Source organism: Callorhinus ursinus, unplaced genomic scaffold, assembly GCF_003265705.2.
Source record: "Callorhinus ursinus isolate GAN/ISIS: 27379988/994484 unplaced genomic scaffold, GSC_fseal_2.0 scaffold9, whole genome shotgun sequence".
NCBI lineage: Eukaryota > Metazoa > Chordata > Mammalia > Carnivora > Otariidae > Callorhinus > Callorhinus ursinus.
In genome coordinates, this window is record NW_027397071.1 from 14,967,162 (window position 1) to 14,986,187 (window position 19,026).

Consider the following 19,026-nt stretch of genomic DNA (forward strand, 5'->3'; position numbering starts at 1 on the left):
TATCTCATTGAGGTTTTGATTTGGACTTCCCTGATGCCGAGCGATGTTGAGCACTTCTTCATGTGTCTGTTGGCCATTTGGTTGTCTTCTTTGGAAAATTGTCTGGTCATATTTGCAAATGACATATCAGATAAAGGGCTAGTATCCAAAATCGATAAAGAACTTCTTAAACTCAACACCCAAGGAACAAATGATCCAATCAAGAAATGAGACGGAAAGTATATTATTAGCTATCAGTGCCTGGGCAGAGGTGGTGAATAGGGAGTTATCGCTCAATGGTTACAGTTTCTGTTTTCGGGTGATGAAAATGTCTTAGAAATAGAGAGTGGTGATGGTTGCACAGCACTGTGAATGTAATTATGCTGCCACATTGTACATAAAATGGTTAAAAAGGCGAATTTTTTGTTGTTTGTATTATACCACAATTAAAAAAGTGGATAGTATAATATACCAAAATCAATTAATTATACACTTTAAATGGGTGAATTACATGGCAAGTGAATTATATTCCAATGAAGCTGTTTAAAACATCAAGTTTATCCATAGGGATTATACTTTATTGTACTTTTCTCCAAAGATTACATTTTTTATCCAAAGTCTCCAGGGCCTTCCAATCTGAATCATGAAGCATGAAGCAACGTCCGTGAAGATTCTCTGGCAAATTTAGAGGGTAAAAATAAACAAATTACACACAGATACATATACACATGCACAGCTACACATACATAATCAGTACACAGTATTCACACGGGCTATCTGCTTATATGTAATTTGGAAATAGCTAACATGGGAAAGCACTCAAAACAAGAGCATTATGTTTTGTTACCTATTCTTTTTAACAACTCTTAACTTCTTTGTGTATACAATATGGCTTATTAATTGCACATTATACAACAATTATGTATAATATTCATTGTGAATTTGAACCTTCAAAATCACCTGTATTTAAGATTATGAATAGTTGAACAATAAATCTACTAGAAATTAATGGAATATGTCCAGATGCTGGCTTTCACTTTAATTCCAAATAAGGCAATTACTTAGAATGATTAAAGACTAGAAATTGTAATTGAGATGCATCAGACAGGTTGCAATTTCACATATATTCAATTATATATTATATGTAATGTGTATTACATTACACATACATAATATATGTATATATAATATATTTGATTCTAAATCTACGTATACCCCCCACATATGAATATCTTCTGTTTGCTGTTCCATAATTTTATTCTTGATTTGAGATATTTTGTATTTGAGAATTTTATAGGTTATAATTTATCTGCTGCCCCACTCCTCAATCCCCCACCCAAATATTAGGGAAAGTGGCAAGTGACAGATTTGAGAAGTAGAACAACTATTTTACCTGTTAAAAATACTCATTTTTATATCAGATTATTTGTTCATTTTTTTTTTTTACTTTTCACTTATTCTCAGCTGCTCCAGTTGATGTACTAAAAGCTCTAGATTTTCACAACTCTCCTGAGGGAATATCAAAAACAACAGGCTTTTGCACAAACAGAAAGAATTCACAAGGTTCGGATACTGCTTACAGAGTTTCAAAGCAAGCACAACTCAGTGCTCCAACAAAACAGTTATTTTCAGGTATGTTCACTTTATTACTACAACTATTACTCCTTTGCAAATTATTATTTTTCTTTTTATCATGCTGTGTAATGCAAAATTATTGGGGCAGACATCATTCTTTCAGATACGGGACGCCGAATACATTGTGTTCACTAAGGTGACTGAAGGAAAATAGCTAATGATTTAATGATTGCCAATTTTAATTTAGCACAATCACATAAGATATGCTCATTTGAAAACTTAGTAATTTATTATTTTATTCAAGACGACAAAACTTGAAGACAATATTTTAACTAGCTTATTTTTGCATATAATCATGTAGAATTTATTTATTGGGGGGAACTTGGCAACTTTACCCTTAATGACTACCCATGTGAATTGAATGGGCATGTGGATTTAGAATACTTAGTGAGTGTCATTCTTAAACTTAATATAAGTTTCTGTTGAAAGAAGTACTTCTTCAGCAGATTTTATAAAGCAGATTATTCTGTGTTATTTTTTGGAATCTGTTTTTATCTCAAATTTGGTAAATGCTAGTTACATCTCACAGTTATAAGGAGATCTGGGACTAGAGATTTTATAAATCTTCACCTGGAAAGTTTTTATAATGATATTGAAAAACACTTGGTGAATATTTTCTTTCCTTCTTTCCATGATTGACCTAGTAACACTAATTATCTGCAAATCAGCATAATAGGGAAAAGGAGTTGAGTGATAAAACGACAATTTCTGAGCATCACATTGTGAAGGCAAGCAACTCCTTACAAGTCTGCTATTGGATACGTGTCAATTATTTTTTTCTTATAACTATACTAAATTGAACGTCCTCATCTTTATTTAACAGAAGAGGAAATAGGGTTTCACTGAAGTTCTTGGATTTGTCCAAATTACAAGGGGTCAGTATTTAATCCAGGTCTTGTCTGTTGCCAAGGTCATTATTCCTTATATTATCAGGTGTTTCTTGTTGGTGCTTTGGGATCCTCTTAGAAATAATTAATCATTTACATTCTTCATATTATCCTCCCTACTGTCTCTACCTGAAGGGATTTGAATTCCCTATTGTCACATAAAACTATTTCCTAACAATAGAAAAATTAAAAATCAAGGGACTAAAGAATTACAGAACAAGATAGTGTATTTTTGATGGATGGACATTTTTAAAGTATTTTTGAAAACACATTAATTTTGATTAAATCGTTGATTTTTCCCAAATTTTTCTTGTTTTGCCATAATTTGTGATGGACAGAGGTAACAAACTGCAAATATAAAGAATGTCAATGCATACTTTTTCTGACTTTGGAAATAAAAAGTTAAAATAGTTATTAAAACCATAAAATTTTTTTAAAAAAATCAAGTTTAAAAGTTGCAAATGTAAAAATTATGTTGCTTTTCTATTTATCTGCACTCTAATGTAGAAATAGGAAAGGGATGGAAATTTTCAAGAGAAAAAAACAGGGAAAAATACACTAATGGAAAAGCTCTAGAAATACTCAAGAAGTTAGTTTTTAACTTTTTATACTTTGGTTCATCATCTCAGGGTCAGTTTTTCTGCCTTCCAAATTGGTAGTTAGATTCGTTCAATCACTTCTGTTGTGTTACTCATTGAAAGAGAATACAACGTATGCCTCTGGATCTCCTTCCATGAGAGTTAACAAAATTCCCTTATATCAATTTTTCTTTTTCACCTTCTCATAACATTGTGCCTTGGCATATAATTCTAATAATGAGTATTTCAGATAGGAGGAGACACCTCTAATGGGGACCTTATTCTCCCCCCCCCACACACACATACAAATGAATTTAAACTTAATCTTCCTACAGGGTAGGAATAATAATGCAAAATGGCAGTTAATAAAAATGGTCAAAGACATTTTCATAGTTAAAAAATCTGGAGTGAATATTATTCTTTATCAAATAAGTAAAAAGGTTCTTTGAAAAATTACTTGGAATAGTTTTTCTTCCATTTTGGGGACATAATAGCAACTTCTTCTCTAATGAAAGAAGTAGGCAGTGGTAGTGGAAACTTCAACACTGGGTAGGGGTGGAGGATTATCAGATAGTCACTGTAAAATTCTGTTTAATTAAAGTATATGTCCGCTAAAGTTCTAACCTGAGACCTTTAATTTAACTGTCTGAAAACGTTGTACATGTGACCTGAATAGGAGCTGTAATTTGCAAATGCTTTCTGCCCTCTTTAGAACATGTGCTGTGGGAGAGATACTATCCAAGAAACTTAAGTGTATATTGATCTTTGTCCTCATGCCCATCTGGAAAGAAGAATATTTAAGCCCAAGTTACGGATTAGGGTTTAGAAGTGTGAAGTATTTGAATATAATCACAGAACCAGTGAATGATGTGAAGCTGAGAGACGGTCCCTGCCTCTTTTAGAGTAAAATGAGCTTTCCTACTATGCAAAAATGGCCTTCCCTCTTCATTTTCAAAATCCTGCTGATCACCCAGGCTACATCAAAAAAAGGATTTTAGTTAAAGGGAGACATATTCCACATGGAAATCTATTGACAACAATCTAAAACAATTAAAATCAAATAATAAAGTTTTGTGCCTTTTTCATACAAAATTTATTCATGCATGCAATATCTACTGATACTAAAAGGCCATTTTAAGAATCACTATTGAACTTAATATATTCAGTGTGAATTATGATTATTGCATGTATATTATTTATGTATACATACGTGCATATCAAAAGTAGTAATAGCATTTTTTCTTTAACAACAGTAATTCAACAGAGGATGCTTTATTTTTAGTTTGTATTTATACATTTCAAAACATATTATTTAAGTTGAAAATTTTCACATTTTACTTTATCATGTATAATACTGATCATTGTTATTTTAGATACAATTTCTTATAGAAGTGGTTGCATTTTTGTTGTTGAACTAATACCATAGTGATTCTCTCTGAGACATTTAGTCAGTTATGGACAACTTTGTTTAATGTCTTATAGGGAAGAAACTAAGGTGGGGTACCTAGGTTAGACTGTGAATATTTTGACATCAAGTCATGATTTTTTAGGTAACTACATTTTCTTTTTTAAAGGTCATAGCTTAAAGATAATGATTAAAATCTTACTGCCTAATTTTAAATTGGGAAATACTGCTATAATTGAAAGATTTTACTCATTAGTGTGGTTAGCAGCTGGTAATTTCAAAAGCTGTGCTGTACAAATTGAATGATTAGTTAGAATTTGCTATGATCTATTTAGTCTTATATGAATATATTCTTTGTTAAAATTCCTTTTTCCCTAAATGTCTCCACGTAGACATTAATTCATAATGTTTTGGCAAAAATGAAAAAATACTGTTTTCTCCTAACTCATAATATTTTAGCATCTTGTTTTTTTCAGTGTAAGAGATATTTGAATAATTGAGGTGCATTTAGGGAAAGAATGCCTGTGATTCTCAACATTCTGAGCTACTTATTTGAAGAAAAGGTTTCTTTTCTATTGAGCTTCTTTAATAGCAGGCTGAATTACCTACCTAGATTTTTATTTATAGTACAAGCAGGTAAAACTTGCTTTATTAATTGATGTGTTTTATTACCTCTCCATTTTACTTATATGATTATTTTCCTTCTGTTGATTTATAGAAATACAAAATTAGGTGTCTTTATGATGCTGAAATGAAACAAAACTATATATATATATATATATATGTTTTTATTATTTTTTCCTGTGATAGCAAAGCTTTTATGGCCTAATTGTTATATAGCAAAGTTGTTTGGTACATTATTTTAAAAATTAAAATTAAGAATTTTAAATAAACACTTTTTAGTTTGGAGATATCTATTTATCTAGATATAGGTAGATATGGATAAAGATATAGATATTATAGAACTAAATGGTTAACATTAATTGACTGCTTTCTCTATGACATACTCTTATTTAATTTCCACATTTTAAATAATTTCAATTTCATAAAATGTCTCCTACCACTTTAAGTAACTACTTACGCTATATAGGTGTTTTGTATTTTATTTATCCAGTCCCAACCATTGTAGGCTGTTTTAATATTTTAGGATCATAAATGGTGTTCTGGTGAATTGACATAACATATCTTTACACATAAGTATTGTTCCTATTCCAATAAATTCTTAGAAGTGGAATTGCTTGTCTCCTATAATCTTTTGAATTTGAAACCATGGCAGTCATATTCGTAGTATTTTTACCATGTAGTATAGAATTGAGAATGAATGGATTGCATAGGGAAGCTCCCGGCCCAGACATCATTGATTACACATGCACAGATACATCAGTTTTGCATATGGACAACTTTTTAACTGAAATAATCTTATTCTTCAAACAATAATGCCTGCTTTACTTATGTTTCATGATAGTAAGATATACATGTAAAAGTATTTTTGAAGAATAAAATGTGAAATTTAATACACAGTGTTTTTATAAAAATATACGAGTAGACATTGCCTAATTATCTGAGATATATTTGTGATAATCATTTAACTGACATATTTATTTAATAAATACTTACTAAGCACTTATGTAGATTTGGCCCCATGCTGGATATTTGGAGTATGATGGTAAGAGGGGGAAGAAAAAGAAAAAAAAAAAAGATAGTCCTCTTGAATTTAGAATCAAATTAACCAAGTATCTAATAGTTGTGATGTGTAATGACATAAGCTTTCTATTAGTGAAACTGCATTTTGTGTGATAGGAAAAACTGATCAGCAACTCTTCAGCTTTTAAAGGATGACTTAAAAAATTCCTTCATATATTGTGTCCTTACAGTGCCTTCTTTATTTTTTTTTAAAGATTTTATTATTTATTTCTTTGAGAGAGAGAGAGAATGAGAGATAGAGAGCATGAGAGGAAAGAGGGTCAGAGAGAGAAGCAGGCTCCCCGCTGAGCGGGGAGCCCGATGCGGGACTCCATCCCGGGACTCCAGGATCATGACCTGAGCCGAAGGCAGTTGCTTAACCAGCTGAGCCACCCAGGCGCCCTACAGTGCCTTCTTTAAAAAGAGGGTGTATGGCCACAGATCAGACAAGGCTGAAAATACAAATCTTACACCAGAATTGGTACTTTCATATTTTAAAAGTTCTTACTGTGTGTTTAATATTGTACTGACACCTTGGTCGATTTTGTTTCCTTTTAATTCAATTTTACATAATCATTGTGCTTTAAATGAGTGGCTTTAAAGTTTGAATATATGGGGCGCCTGGGTGACTCAGTTGGTTAAGCGACTGCCTTCGGCTCAGGTCATGATCCTGGAGTCCTGGGATCGAGTCCCGCATCAGGCTCCCTGCTCAGCAGGGAGTCTGCTTCTCCCTCTGGCCCTCTTCTCTCTCGTGCTATCTCTCATTCTCTCCCTCTCAAATAAATAAATAAAATCTTAAAAAAAATAAATAAAGTTTGAATATAGCTTGGACAATTATTTCAGAGAAAGCTTATTATTATCTCCTTCCCATTTGTTTTTTTAATCTGAATTGTTATTACCGTTTGAATTTACATGACTTATTAAGGCTACCTAGAAAGGTTTAAAAAAAAGTAATAATTTGGGAATTTGGAATTTCTGACCCTTTGGCTTTCTTTTCTCAGGAGGAAATTTTCCAGAAGATTTTTCAATATTATTTACAATAAAACCCAAAAAAGGAATTCAGTCTTTCCTTTTATCTATATATAATGAGCACGGTATTCAACAAATCGGTGTTGAGGTTGGGAGATCACCTGTTTTCCTGTTTGAAGACCACACTGGAAAACCTGCCCCAGAAGACTATCCCCTCTTCAGAACTATTAACATTGCTGATGGGAAGTAAGTAATATAATAATCCAATGTTGTAGCTATATTGAAAGCAATTATTTCATTTAATCATTCAACAAATATTCATAAAGTGTGATGCAGTTTTTCTAGAGACTGGAGACACGGAAATGAACAAAACATAACATACCTAATTTTACATGGTTTCTTTTGCAGTCTGGGTAGGCAAATGATGTCCAATTTAAAAATATATGAATAAAGAGCATATCAGGTGATGATAAGTGAGAGAAAGAAATAGAGCAGTGGAGAGGATAGGGAATGGTTGTGGAGGGTGCAATTTTAAGGAGTGAGATCAGGGAAAATCTCACTAAGAAAGTGACTGGTGAAGAATCTGGGGTGCATGCCCTGCTGACAACTGGAAGTATACTATTCCAAGAGGAGGGAAAGCAAATACACAGCCTCTGATTCCAAGTGTGGCTGATTTGGTCTAAGCAATGTCAAGGTTACCACCATGGCAGGAGCAGAGTGGGATGAGGAGGATGGAGAAGCCATGGGAGGCCAAAGGGTATAACACTTTGTAGATGGATATAAACATTCTGGGTTCTCTCTGGAGTGAAATGGGAAGTCACTGCAGACTCTTTGAGCAGAGGAATGACCCGATTTGATTTACCTATTATCAAGCATGTTGACAATCATAAGAAGCTTTTTATAATACTCGATATTGCTATGTACTGTTGGGAGCACTTTATACATAGTTGACTCATTTAATTTTCCATGACTCTTTGAAGAAAATAATGTTGATAAACCCATTTTACAGATAAGGGGACTGAGGTACAGAAAGTTTAAGTAACTTGTCTGAGATCATATATTTGTAAAGTGGCAGAAGTAGGGTTTGAACTTAGAGAGTTAGACTCCCTAGTAACCATCATACTCTTCTGAAAATCATCCTGAATTCTGAATTCTGTGTTGTGAATATTGCCTTTCACTTAGGGAGCAGCTAAATATAAATAAGTGTTTTTTAAATTTACTTGGTTGGGTGCCTGGGTGTTTCAGTTGGTTAAGTGTCTGCCTTCAGCTCAGGTCATGATCTCAGGGTCCTGAGATCAAGCCCTACGTTAGGCACCCTGCTTGGAGGGAACCTGCTTCTTCCTCTGCTCCCTCTACTCGTGCTCTCTCTCACTACCTCTCTCTCTCTCAAATAAATAAATAAAATCTTCAAAAAAATTTACTTGGTATTTTATTGCTGCATCTAGGCTTCTAAAACTAACCTTACCTGAAATACGACATTTAATTATAGGTGTAAGAAGGAAATAGCAGTGCAGATGGAAAAAAAAATCCACACTCAGTGTATCCTTGTCAGGACCATGGAGAAAACTTCATCCTAGTGTCAGGAAAAGCTAGGCTTTTATGAGCAATTTACATACTATCCTTAATGATTAATATGAAAAGTGATGATATGAAAATAAATCAGGGTAAGGAATTTAAGGGTGTACTGTTTTTGATAGAGCATCTCTTTGATATGGTTGCATTGAGCAAAGGCTTGTTGGAAGTGAAGGAGTGGACCATGTGGGGCTAGGGAGGAAGAACGTTTCTGGCAGAGTGAAGAACATGTACAAAGAACGGTAAAGAGGCAGCAGTGGGGCTCTCGTGCAGGGAGCAAGAAAGCAAAAAGTGGGGCGTGAGGTCAGAGGGCCAGGGCACACCCCTGTGAGGCAGAGTAAGGACTTCAGCTTGTGCTAGGACTGTTAGATGGTTTTTAGCAAGGCAGAGACTTGATCTGACTTGTATTTTAAAGTGATCACTCCGGTTGCTGGAGAGAGGAGGCAGAGACCAGTTAAGAGTCTAGATGAGAGAGCTTGCAGATTGGATAAAGTCGGATTCTGTATATACATTGAATATAAGGATTTTCTGATGATGTGAATGTAAAGCATATGAGAAAGAGAATAATTAAAAATGATTCCAAAACTAAAGGGTGGTTTGATATTTTGGCTATTATGTATAACACCATGATTATGACGTATCATTTTCATCAGAGCTGAAATTAATCAACAATCAGATCAAGTTTAGAGTCCTAATCAGCTTTTATTTATTTTATTTTTTTAAAGATTTTATTTATTCACTTGAGACACAGAGATACAGAGAGAGAGCATGAGCAGGGAGCGAGGCAGAGGGAGAGGGAAAAGCGGGCTCCCCACTGAGCCAGGAGCCCGACGTGGGGCTTGATCCCAGGACCCTGGGATCATGACCTGAGCCGAAGGCAGACATTTAACCATCTGAGCCACCCAGGCGCCCCTAATCAGCTTTTAACAATGGAAATCATTTTTACTTTCTGTTAATGAAAAGCACATACGTACAACAGTAGAGATGGTTTAAGTTAAGACACAGGTTTCTTGGCAGAAATACGTGTAAATTTTACTCTCACAGTATTAAGTGGCTCCAAAATAAATCTTTGCTCAATTCAAACTAAGCAGACCGCTATGCTAGTTGAATGTGCTATGGAAAGACCAAAGACTAAGTGTATATGGAAATATATTTGGTCTTCATCAGTAGCCACGCCAAGTCACATGAAACAGACATTTAGGAAGGCTCCTGCAATTTTTGGGGTATTTTATTTTATGGATGTAGTCCTAGACACTTCTGCAATATTAATCTAGCATTTTTCATGTGGAAAAAAAATAAAATATAAACCAGAGTGGCTTGCAGAATCCAAGTGAGCCTCACTCAGTGGTTTATGTTAGCACCAGATACTGTTAATAAAACCCACCATTTTATAGGAAGATTAGGGTGTATATGTTTCCAAAGGGCTGGTCATGTCTACCCCCTAAGCCTGTCATCGCTGCCCTGAATTAGCTGGAACAGTAGCTTCAGAGTGAATTGAGACTCTCACTCCACACATGCGTTGACTATGCTTTCTTTCAGTGTTCCCACTTCAGGCCAACCCTGGAAAGAAGGAAAGGTATTGTGTCTCAGTTTTGGATCCTGCCCACAGTAGTGATCTATAACTGTCTTGGAATTAAAGTGGAAAAAGAAAATGAAAGCACTTGAAATAAATGTGAATAAAGACAGAGAAGCACATTGTGTTGTACAATTAGGACGTTCAGTTGTTCCAGATGGAGCAGTCATTCAATTAGGAGACATACCCTTTTACAGTTCATCTCAGGGGATCTCTAGAGAAAAAAGGAAAAAATTAAGTGGAAATCCATTTGGAAGAAAGCATTTACGTACATAAGAACTATTACTTACCCCATATCTCACCCCTGATCTTATCAAATATGCTCATCAGGACATGGCGAGATTAAGCTTTTGTTGCAACCGCACAAAGTGAAGCAAAGGATGGGCACTTCCTTATCAGCATAGACAACCACCCCTGGTGTGTATTTTATACTGTTTGTGTCCTTTTTAGTACCTAACACTCTTCTGGGTAAACAGTAAGTAGTCACCTGTTAACTGATTGATTAAAAAATGAGCCTACATTCTGTACAATTTCAGCTCACTTTCACAATTGAAAGTACATTGTATTTTAGCATGAATAATGATGTGGCAACAATGTCTTTGAAGCTTACAAAAGAATTCCTTGGCTTTTTTAGGTGGCATCGGGTAGCAATCAGCGTGGAGAAGAAAACTGTGACAATGATTGTTGATTGTAAGAAGAAAACCACAAAGCCACTTGATAGAAGTGAGAGAGCAATCGTTGACACCAACGGAATCACGGTTTTTGGAACAAGGATTCTGGATGAAGAAGTTTTTGAGGTAAAAATAAATCAAATTTTATTTGAAGTTGAATGTTGTTAAATCAGATGAGCTGAATTAATAACTGTAACAATCAATATATGTTATAAAGCAATGTTGAAAACGAAAGGGTGACCTACTTTCTTCCCCTGCGGGTGTAGCAGTGATGTTTTCTATTGTTCAGTAAGAGAATGAGTAGGCAACGGTGGCTGTAAGGACTGGGAAACATTACAGAGATTGGTTGATTTGAACACAGGCATGTTATTTTCCTGGGAAGGGCAAATGGCTTTACTCTTGCTACTTTGCATTATTTTCTTTGGAGAAAAGGACATTTTCTTCACTTCCTTCTCTGGGAGATTAATTTAGGGAAATGTACAAGTCAGATATTCTGCCTTTCTCTGTTCTTTGTTAATGTTTCCAAGGTATAAAATAGAGATCATATTGCAAAAGCTGAACTTATGTCTTTAAAATCACTTTTTTAAGTAATGTGAAGGTCATAGTAAAAAGTTTCCTTCCAATTATAATTCACCAATTATGATAATCACATTCTTTTAAACCTTCAATCATTGGGTCTGGTAGTTTGTCCTTTAATTTTCATTTAGTCAATTATTAACAGAACAAACAGACCTGAGTCCTGACCTCATAAAGAGATGCCCTCCTGAGACATTATTCAGTACTCTGATCTGGTTTTATACAATTTCTGAGTAATTTATTTTTCAAAGTATAATAAAGTAAAGCTCTGTAATATATTACAAATTAATAGGCAAGGTTTACATGGAAGATTTTCTGTATTTGGTTGGTTAGTGAATATACACACACACATATACACACATACACACAGACTATTTTTCATAGAAAGAACAATGTACATTCGGTGCAGGAGGATATTGTATTCCTGTACTTATATACATAACCTATGGTATAATTTTAAATATAATTAACATTTGTGACACTTTCAGATTATTTAATTGATATTCTGTTTGTTTCTGATTTTTCTCAACTTGTCTCAACTTTGACTCCAAACAAAATGTTTTTAACACATTATATCATACTAAACTGAATGATAAACTCATTCAGGCAATATATAATAATATACTTTCAGATCTTCCAATATCATGTATTGATTGCACAGAAATGATAATAAATATTTATTTATTAGATGAATATTATAAACAAATTTACTTAATTTCTAGTCTAGCAAAGTTCTATTTTAAAATTAAACCACGAATATCAGTTTCACAGACTAAACTTATTTTTGTAATACACACAACCTTTTTTTCTGGAAACATAAATGAGTAATACAGATAAACTGTATCAGTGGATGGTTTCATTTCATATATTAGTTCAGTCTATTGCTATACATAGTTACAGAGCCTGTGGAACTTAAGCAATGGAAATTAAGAGTAAACTTTGTTCATCATAAGGATGCCTGGGGGGCTCAGTCAGTTAAGCATCTGCCTTTGGCTCAGGTCATGATCCCAGGGTCCTGGGATGGAGTCCCACATCCAGCTCTTTACTCAGCGGGGAGCCTGCTTCTCCCTCTGCCTGCTCGGCCTGCTGCTCACCCTGCTTGTGCTCTCTCTCTGTCTCTCAAATAAATAAATAAAATCTTAAAAAAAAAAACTGTGTTCATCATGAATGATGATAAGACTATATAAAGAGGAAATATGGAAGGGGCACCTGGGTGGCTCAGTTGATTGAGCAACTGACTCCTGATATTGGCAGGTCATGATCTCAAGGTCGTGGGATCGAGCCCCAAGAATGGCTTCACACTCAGCGTGGTCTGCTTGAGATTTTCTCTCTCTGCCCCCTGCCCCTCCCCCCATGCTCACACACTCTCTCAAATAAATAAATGAAATAATTCTTTTAAAAAAAGGAAATACAGAAGAGGAAAAAATTAACATTATTTAATTAATTAATATGTATTAAAAATACAAATTAATTAGTAATATTCTCAAAATTTACTGCCCTGAAAGATATTTGTTATATGTACATGTTGACTAGATTTCTTTTTCAAACAGGCCTTCCTTTGCCACCCCCCCCAGCCCTCATGCACAGACTGTACTCTACTTTCTTTCCCATATTTTATACTCACGCTCACTGGGGTACAGTTTAGGGTTTTTGAATTATAGTTTTAAACTATCACAATATGTTCTTTTTTCAAAGTAAATAATTGAATCTGATGTTACATGTTTTAAAATATGTAACAATAGCCTCTGTGTTTCATAGGCTGATTACAGTATCAACTCCTAGAATACATAAAAATGATTTCCCTAAAATATTTCCGTATGTTTTCACTACTGCTAACCAAAACCCCTCTGGCCAAAAGGGCTTCTAGTAAATTACCAAGGACAGATGTACTAGAAGAAAAGATCAATATATATATTATTTGATTAATTCTTAATTTTCTAATCCATAAACCACATTGTAATCCTGGAGTAACTCCAGCTGTTTATTTGGAAAAACTGCTAAACTATTAAGAAAAATCATTTTTTTTGAAAAATAATTTTTAAAAGACTCATTAATGAATTCTTTAGTGAGTGTGACTGTGAGCAGCAAAAATAAGTTTATTATGCTGCTTTGCATCTTGGAATTTCATGAAAACTTATGGAGCTTTAAAAAGAACATTTATTCAATATGAAGTGTAATTAGTTTTGAAAAAGTAAATAAATGCAGACATTTCACTATAAGGTTTACCTTTATCACTCTATCCAAATAGTCATTATACATAAAACTCAAGTCTTATTTCCTAAATTATATTATTGTATGGGTATATGAATTTCCAAAACAATTTAGTATTTCCCACTTCAAAAAAGAATATGAAGAAAATAAATAATTCAAACACAGATTTTAAAATCACACAATAAAACTTTCTGACTCCTTTTGGGAAATTAGTTCATCTTATCTGAATATGATGTTAATATATCTTTCTCTAAAAATTTACTCAAATATTTTTCTTTTCATTTTGTTTTCCACTATGGTATCTATCTAGACTTTTGAATCTCTGAAAGTGAATGTGTAGAAATTAAACTAAAAATGATAAGAGATAGGAATGGTACCATACATGCATTGTTTTAGTGTTTGATAAACAGTTGTAATGGTGAAGATGATATAAAGAGATCAGTGATTCATTATTCCGAAAACTGAAAATATCACTTCTTTGGAAATGGTGTCATTCCAATTTAGATGCAAATTTGTTTAGTATATAATTTCATCTCTATCATCTCTGTATTATCCTACATTTATTACCCTATATTGCCTACTGTTAATGGCAAAAAATACTAAACGTGGCCATATTTGAGTTATAGTCTGAAGACTTCTAAGAATTCAACATCAAACAGATAAAAGCAAAACAAATTTTTTTAAGTATAAAAAATTAGGTTATATGAAAATGCCAAAATGAATATATAGAGTCATAATTCAGATTATATAATTTCAGCATAGTAGAGTGAATATAAAAATTGATTATAGAATCAGAAAAATCTGATTTTGAATCCCAGAATAGCTTAAATACATTTCTCTATGTAATTATATGTTTTATTATTTATTTATTTATTTTTACTTTATGTAAGTTTTAATTTCTCATTCTTCAAATGGGAGTAGTAATGTAATCTCCCCAGTAAGTATATATATTAAAAAAATGAGCTTATGTATGTAAAGTGCTTATATACTAGTATTATATATGTATATATGGTTATATATTATGTGTTAATTATGTATTACCATGTAGTTTTCTTCTTATTACTTATGTTCTTTTTTTATCATTTTACAACTATGACATGTCAAATATACATTTTTGATATGGAAGAGCAACAGTGACCCATGTATCAGTAAAAGGTTTTATGTGGTCTTTTCATCTTGTAAATGAAGTACTTGGTTCCTGGGCTTGTGTTTGTTTACAAGGTATCTTGTGGGGATTAGATAAATTTTCTCTCTCTAAAAAGGTAGCACCTGGGTACAGAACCTAGCAGGGGAGACATGGTCTGGACAGATGAATACTTTCAAGCAAGCACAAAATATCTAACCAACACTAATCCACAACCTCAGGGTTTTTTTTTTCTAGCTTTATAATACACTTCAAAGATATGAGAAAAAGCTAAATTAAAAAATTAACTACATTGCCTGTATTCATTATCAATAAAATTACTTCTGTAGTCTTTTAAATAGGGAAATTTCTTTACTAAAATCAAGTTGTAGCCATTATAACTCAAGTTTTCAAAACATTGTTATTTCGATCTTTTTTTTCTTTTTTAATGGTCAAAGCAGGTTATTACAAGTCTTTTATATTTTCTGACAATTTTGTACCTTTGGGCAGATTATTTCTTTCTTTTGAAACAATGAGAAGAATATAATGACAATTTAAGTGGAAAAGCTTATTGATGAAATTTTTCATTTTTTCAAACTTCTCAGAATGATTTTGGCATTCAGTTTTCTTGGGAGAAATCAATGAATAATAGTTTATAAAAGCTACACAATTTCAGTGGTTTTACAAGACCAGAAAACTTACCTTAAGGTAATAATAGCTATCTCAAATATTCCAATAAGAATTTGATTACCACTTTCTGATACCTGTATATCTTTCCACTATGTATATTTTCCAAGGTATATGCTTTTTAAAAAATGATGTTGGTAGACATGGTTTTCCTATAGAACAACAACAGGATGGAGGTAGACTTTTCCCAGTCTAGATGCATTTAGCTAATAACACTTGAGATTTTAAAAATCTATTTATTGAGATATAATTAAAGTACAGTAAACTGAAAATATTAAAAATGTATCATTTGATCAGTTGTGAAATATGTTTACACCTCTTAAACCACCATCATCATCAAGAAAAGAAACATGGCCATCACACCCAAAAGTTTCCTCATGGATTTTTATAATCAATGTCTTCTTCTCCCAAGCAATCACTAATTTTCTTTTTTAAAATCACTATAGCTTATTTTTTTTAATTTAATAAACAGAATGATACTGAGTATACCTCTCTTTAGCTTAGCTTTTATCACTCAGCATAATGTTTTTGAGACTTATCCGTGTCTCATATATATCATTATTTTGCTTTTTTAAAATACTGCTGAGCAGCATCCCAGTGTATGAATAAACCACAATATGTTCATCCATTCATCCTATTACTGGGCATTTGGATCATTTCCAGATTTTGGCTCCTGCATATAAAGCTGCTATGAACATTCATGTACAAATTTTATGCGGACATTTATTTTTGTCTTAGTTGAATACTGAACAATGGAATGCTTTGGTTATTTAGTAATACATATTTAACTTTAAAAATCAAAGAAACTATTGAACTGTGCTCCAAAGTGGCATTAAATCATTTTACACTCCCTTCATCAGTGAATGAAAGTTTCAGTTGCTCTGTGTCCTTGCCAACCCTTGATATGGTTAGTCTTTTAAATTTTAGCCATTCTCAGTGGTTGTGTAGTAGTATTTCATTGTGGTATTAGTTTACATTTCCCTCAAAACTGATGATGTCAAGAATTTTTTTCAGGTGCTCATTGGCTATTTCTGCATCTTCTTCTGTGAGGTGTCTTTTGCCCATTTAAAAAAATTGGCTGCTATGTTTTGATTATGGAGTTTTAAGAGTTTTTTTTTTTTTATAAATCCTTTGTACTTTGATAGAGTTTTGCCAATAATTTTCCAGCATGTGGCTTACCTTTTTATTTCGTTAACAGTGCCTTTTAAAGAGTGAATGCTTTTCATTTTGATAAAGTTTGTCAATTTTGTTGTTATGTTTTACACTTTTTGTGTTCTAAGAAACTTTTACCTACACCAAAATTACAAAAATGTTCTCCTGTTATTAGATATATTGTAGTTTTAGGTTTTACACAGAAGCTATGCCACATTTTGAGTTCATATTTGTGTATGGTATGAGGTAAAAGTCAATGTTGATTGTTTTTAGACAAGGGTATCCAGTTCATCCTTTATAAAGAAGACTTTTATGCATTGGATTGCTGTGGTTTCTATGTCAAAAGCCAGTTGAGTACATATGAGTAGATCTATTACTGAACTATTATCCTAGTTTATTGATTTGTCTATCTTTTTACTAATACCAAACTATCTTGGTTACTGTAGTTTAATAGAAAGTTTTGATATTCGGTGGGGTAACTGCTCTTACTTTTAATTCTTTGTAAACATTGTGTTAGCTCCTTTAGGTTATTGGCATTCTATATAAATTTTGGAATAAGCTTGTCAATTTCTAAAATAAAATTGAGTTTCCACTTAAATAGAATTTGATTTTAATCGGAATTTCATTTAAGCTCCAGATCAAAATGAGGAGAATCCATATTTTAACAAACATTGAGTTTTCCATTTCCTGAATACGGTATAATTTTCCATTTATTTTGCTTTTCTTTAATTCCTCTCACAAGATTTCCTGGTTTTCAGTGTAGATGTCTGTTTTCCTCTGAAAATGAACTTGATATGATCTCATTCCATTTAGATTTAGTGACAATTATTTTATGGCCCAGCATATAGTCTATCTTGGTGAATGTAGCATATGCCCTTAAAAACAAAGTGTGTCATGAAATTGTTAGATCGAGTGTTTTATAGTTATAATAGATATTTTAAAGTCTCTAAGAGTTTTAACATTTGGTTATCTGAGTTGTTTATTGTCTTTTGAAAATTATTCATTAATACACTTTTTTTTTAGAGCTGTTACAGGTTCAGAGCAAAATTGAGTGAAAAGTAGACAGTTTCCACGTACCCCTGTGCATGTACACATGCACGCATGCGCGCTCACACACACACACACACACACACAGCCTCTTCTACTATCGTACATATGTTGCAATGGGTGAACTTATACTGACATATCATTATCATCCAAAGTCTGTAGTTTACATTAGGGTTCAGTCTTGCGTTGTACATTCTATGGATCCTGGTTAATGTATCATGACATGTATTCACCAGTGTAGTATCTTGTGAAATAATTTCATGCTCTAAAAATCCTCTCTGCTCCGCCTTCATCCTTACCTCTCTTCTAAATCCTGGCAACCACTAATCTTTTTAGTGTTTCCAGAGTTTTGTCTTTTCCAAAATGTCATATAGTTGGAATCATACAAGTATAGTCTTTTCAGGTTGACTTCTTTCACTTAGTAATATGCATTTATGTTTCTTTCATGTCCCTCATGGCTTGATAGCTCATTTCTTTTTAGTGCTCAATAATATTCCATTGTCTGAATGTAACATAGTTTATTTATCCATTCATCTACTGAAGGGTATCTTTCAAGTTGCTTTCAAGTTTTTGGTAATTAAGAATAAAGCTTCCATAAACATCTGTGTGCAGGTTTTTGTGTGGACATAGTTTTCAACTCCTTTGGGTAAATACCAAAATGTGTGATTGCTGATATGGTAAGAATATGTTTAGTTTTGTAACAGACTGCCAGACCATCTTCCAAAAGAGCTAACCATTTTGCATTCCCACCAGCAGTGAATGAAATTTCCTGTTCAACATTTTTGGCATTTTGGCCGTTTTAGATATTGGCCATTCTAATAGGCATGTAGTAGCATCTCATTTTTTTTAGTCTGCATTTCCCTGATTACATGTCGAACATCTTTTCATATACTTACTTTCCATCTGTGTGTCTTCTTCGGTAAGCTCTCAGTTAAGGTCTTCTGTCCATTTTTTAATCAGGTTGTTAATTTTCCTAGTAAGTTTTAAGTGTTTTTTATATATTTTGGATAACAGTACTTTATCAGATGTGTCTTTTGCAAACACTTTCTGTCAGTCTGACCTGTCTTCTCATGCACTTGATACTGTCTTTCACAGAGGTGAGGTTTTTCATTTTAATGAAGTCTAGCTTATCAATTATTTCTTTCATGAATTATGCTTTTGATGGTGTATCTAAAAAGCCATCACCATATCCAAGGTCATGTAGGTTTTTCTTGTATGTTATCTTCTAGGAGTTTTAGGTTTTGCATTTTACATTTAGATCAGTGACCCATTTTGAGT

General features: G+C 33.1%; 1 protein-coding gene across 4 annotated transcripts in view; it reads left to right on the forward strand.

Moving 5' to 3' along the window:
- The window catches only part of COL11A1 (collagen type XI alpha 1 chain), a 195,969-nt gene that overhangs the window by 21,214 nt on the left and 155,729 nt on the right, over window positions 1-19,026 (forward strand). For all 4 annotated transcript variants that reach the window (XM_073896230.1, XM_073896231.1, XM_025872583.2 and 1 more), the window contains 3 exons: window positions 1,444-1,611; window positions 7,169-7,382; window positions 10,916-11,078. In XM_073896230.1, the coding sequence (XP_073752331.1) occupies window positions 1,444-1,611; window positions 7,169-7,382; window positions 10,916-11,078 (545 nt within the window). The remainder of the gene's footprint in view (window positions 1-1,443; window positions 1,612-7,168; window positions 7,383-10,915; window positions 11,079-19,026) is intronic.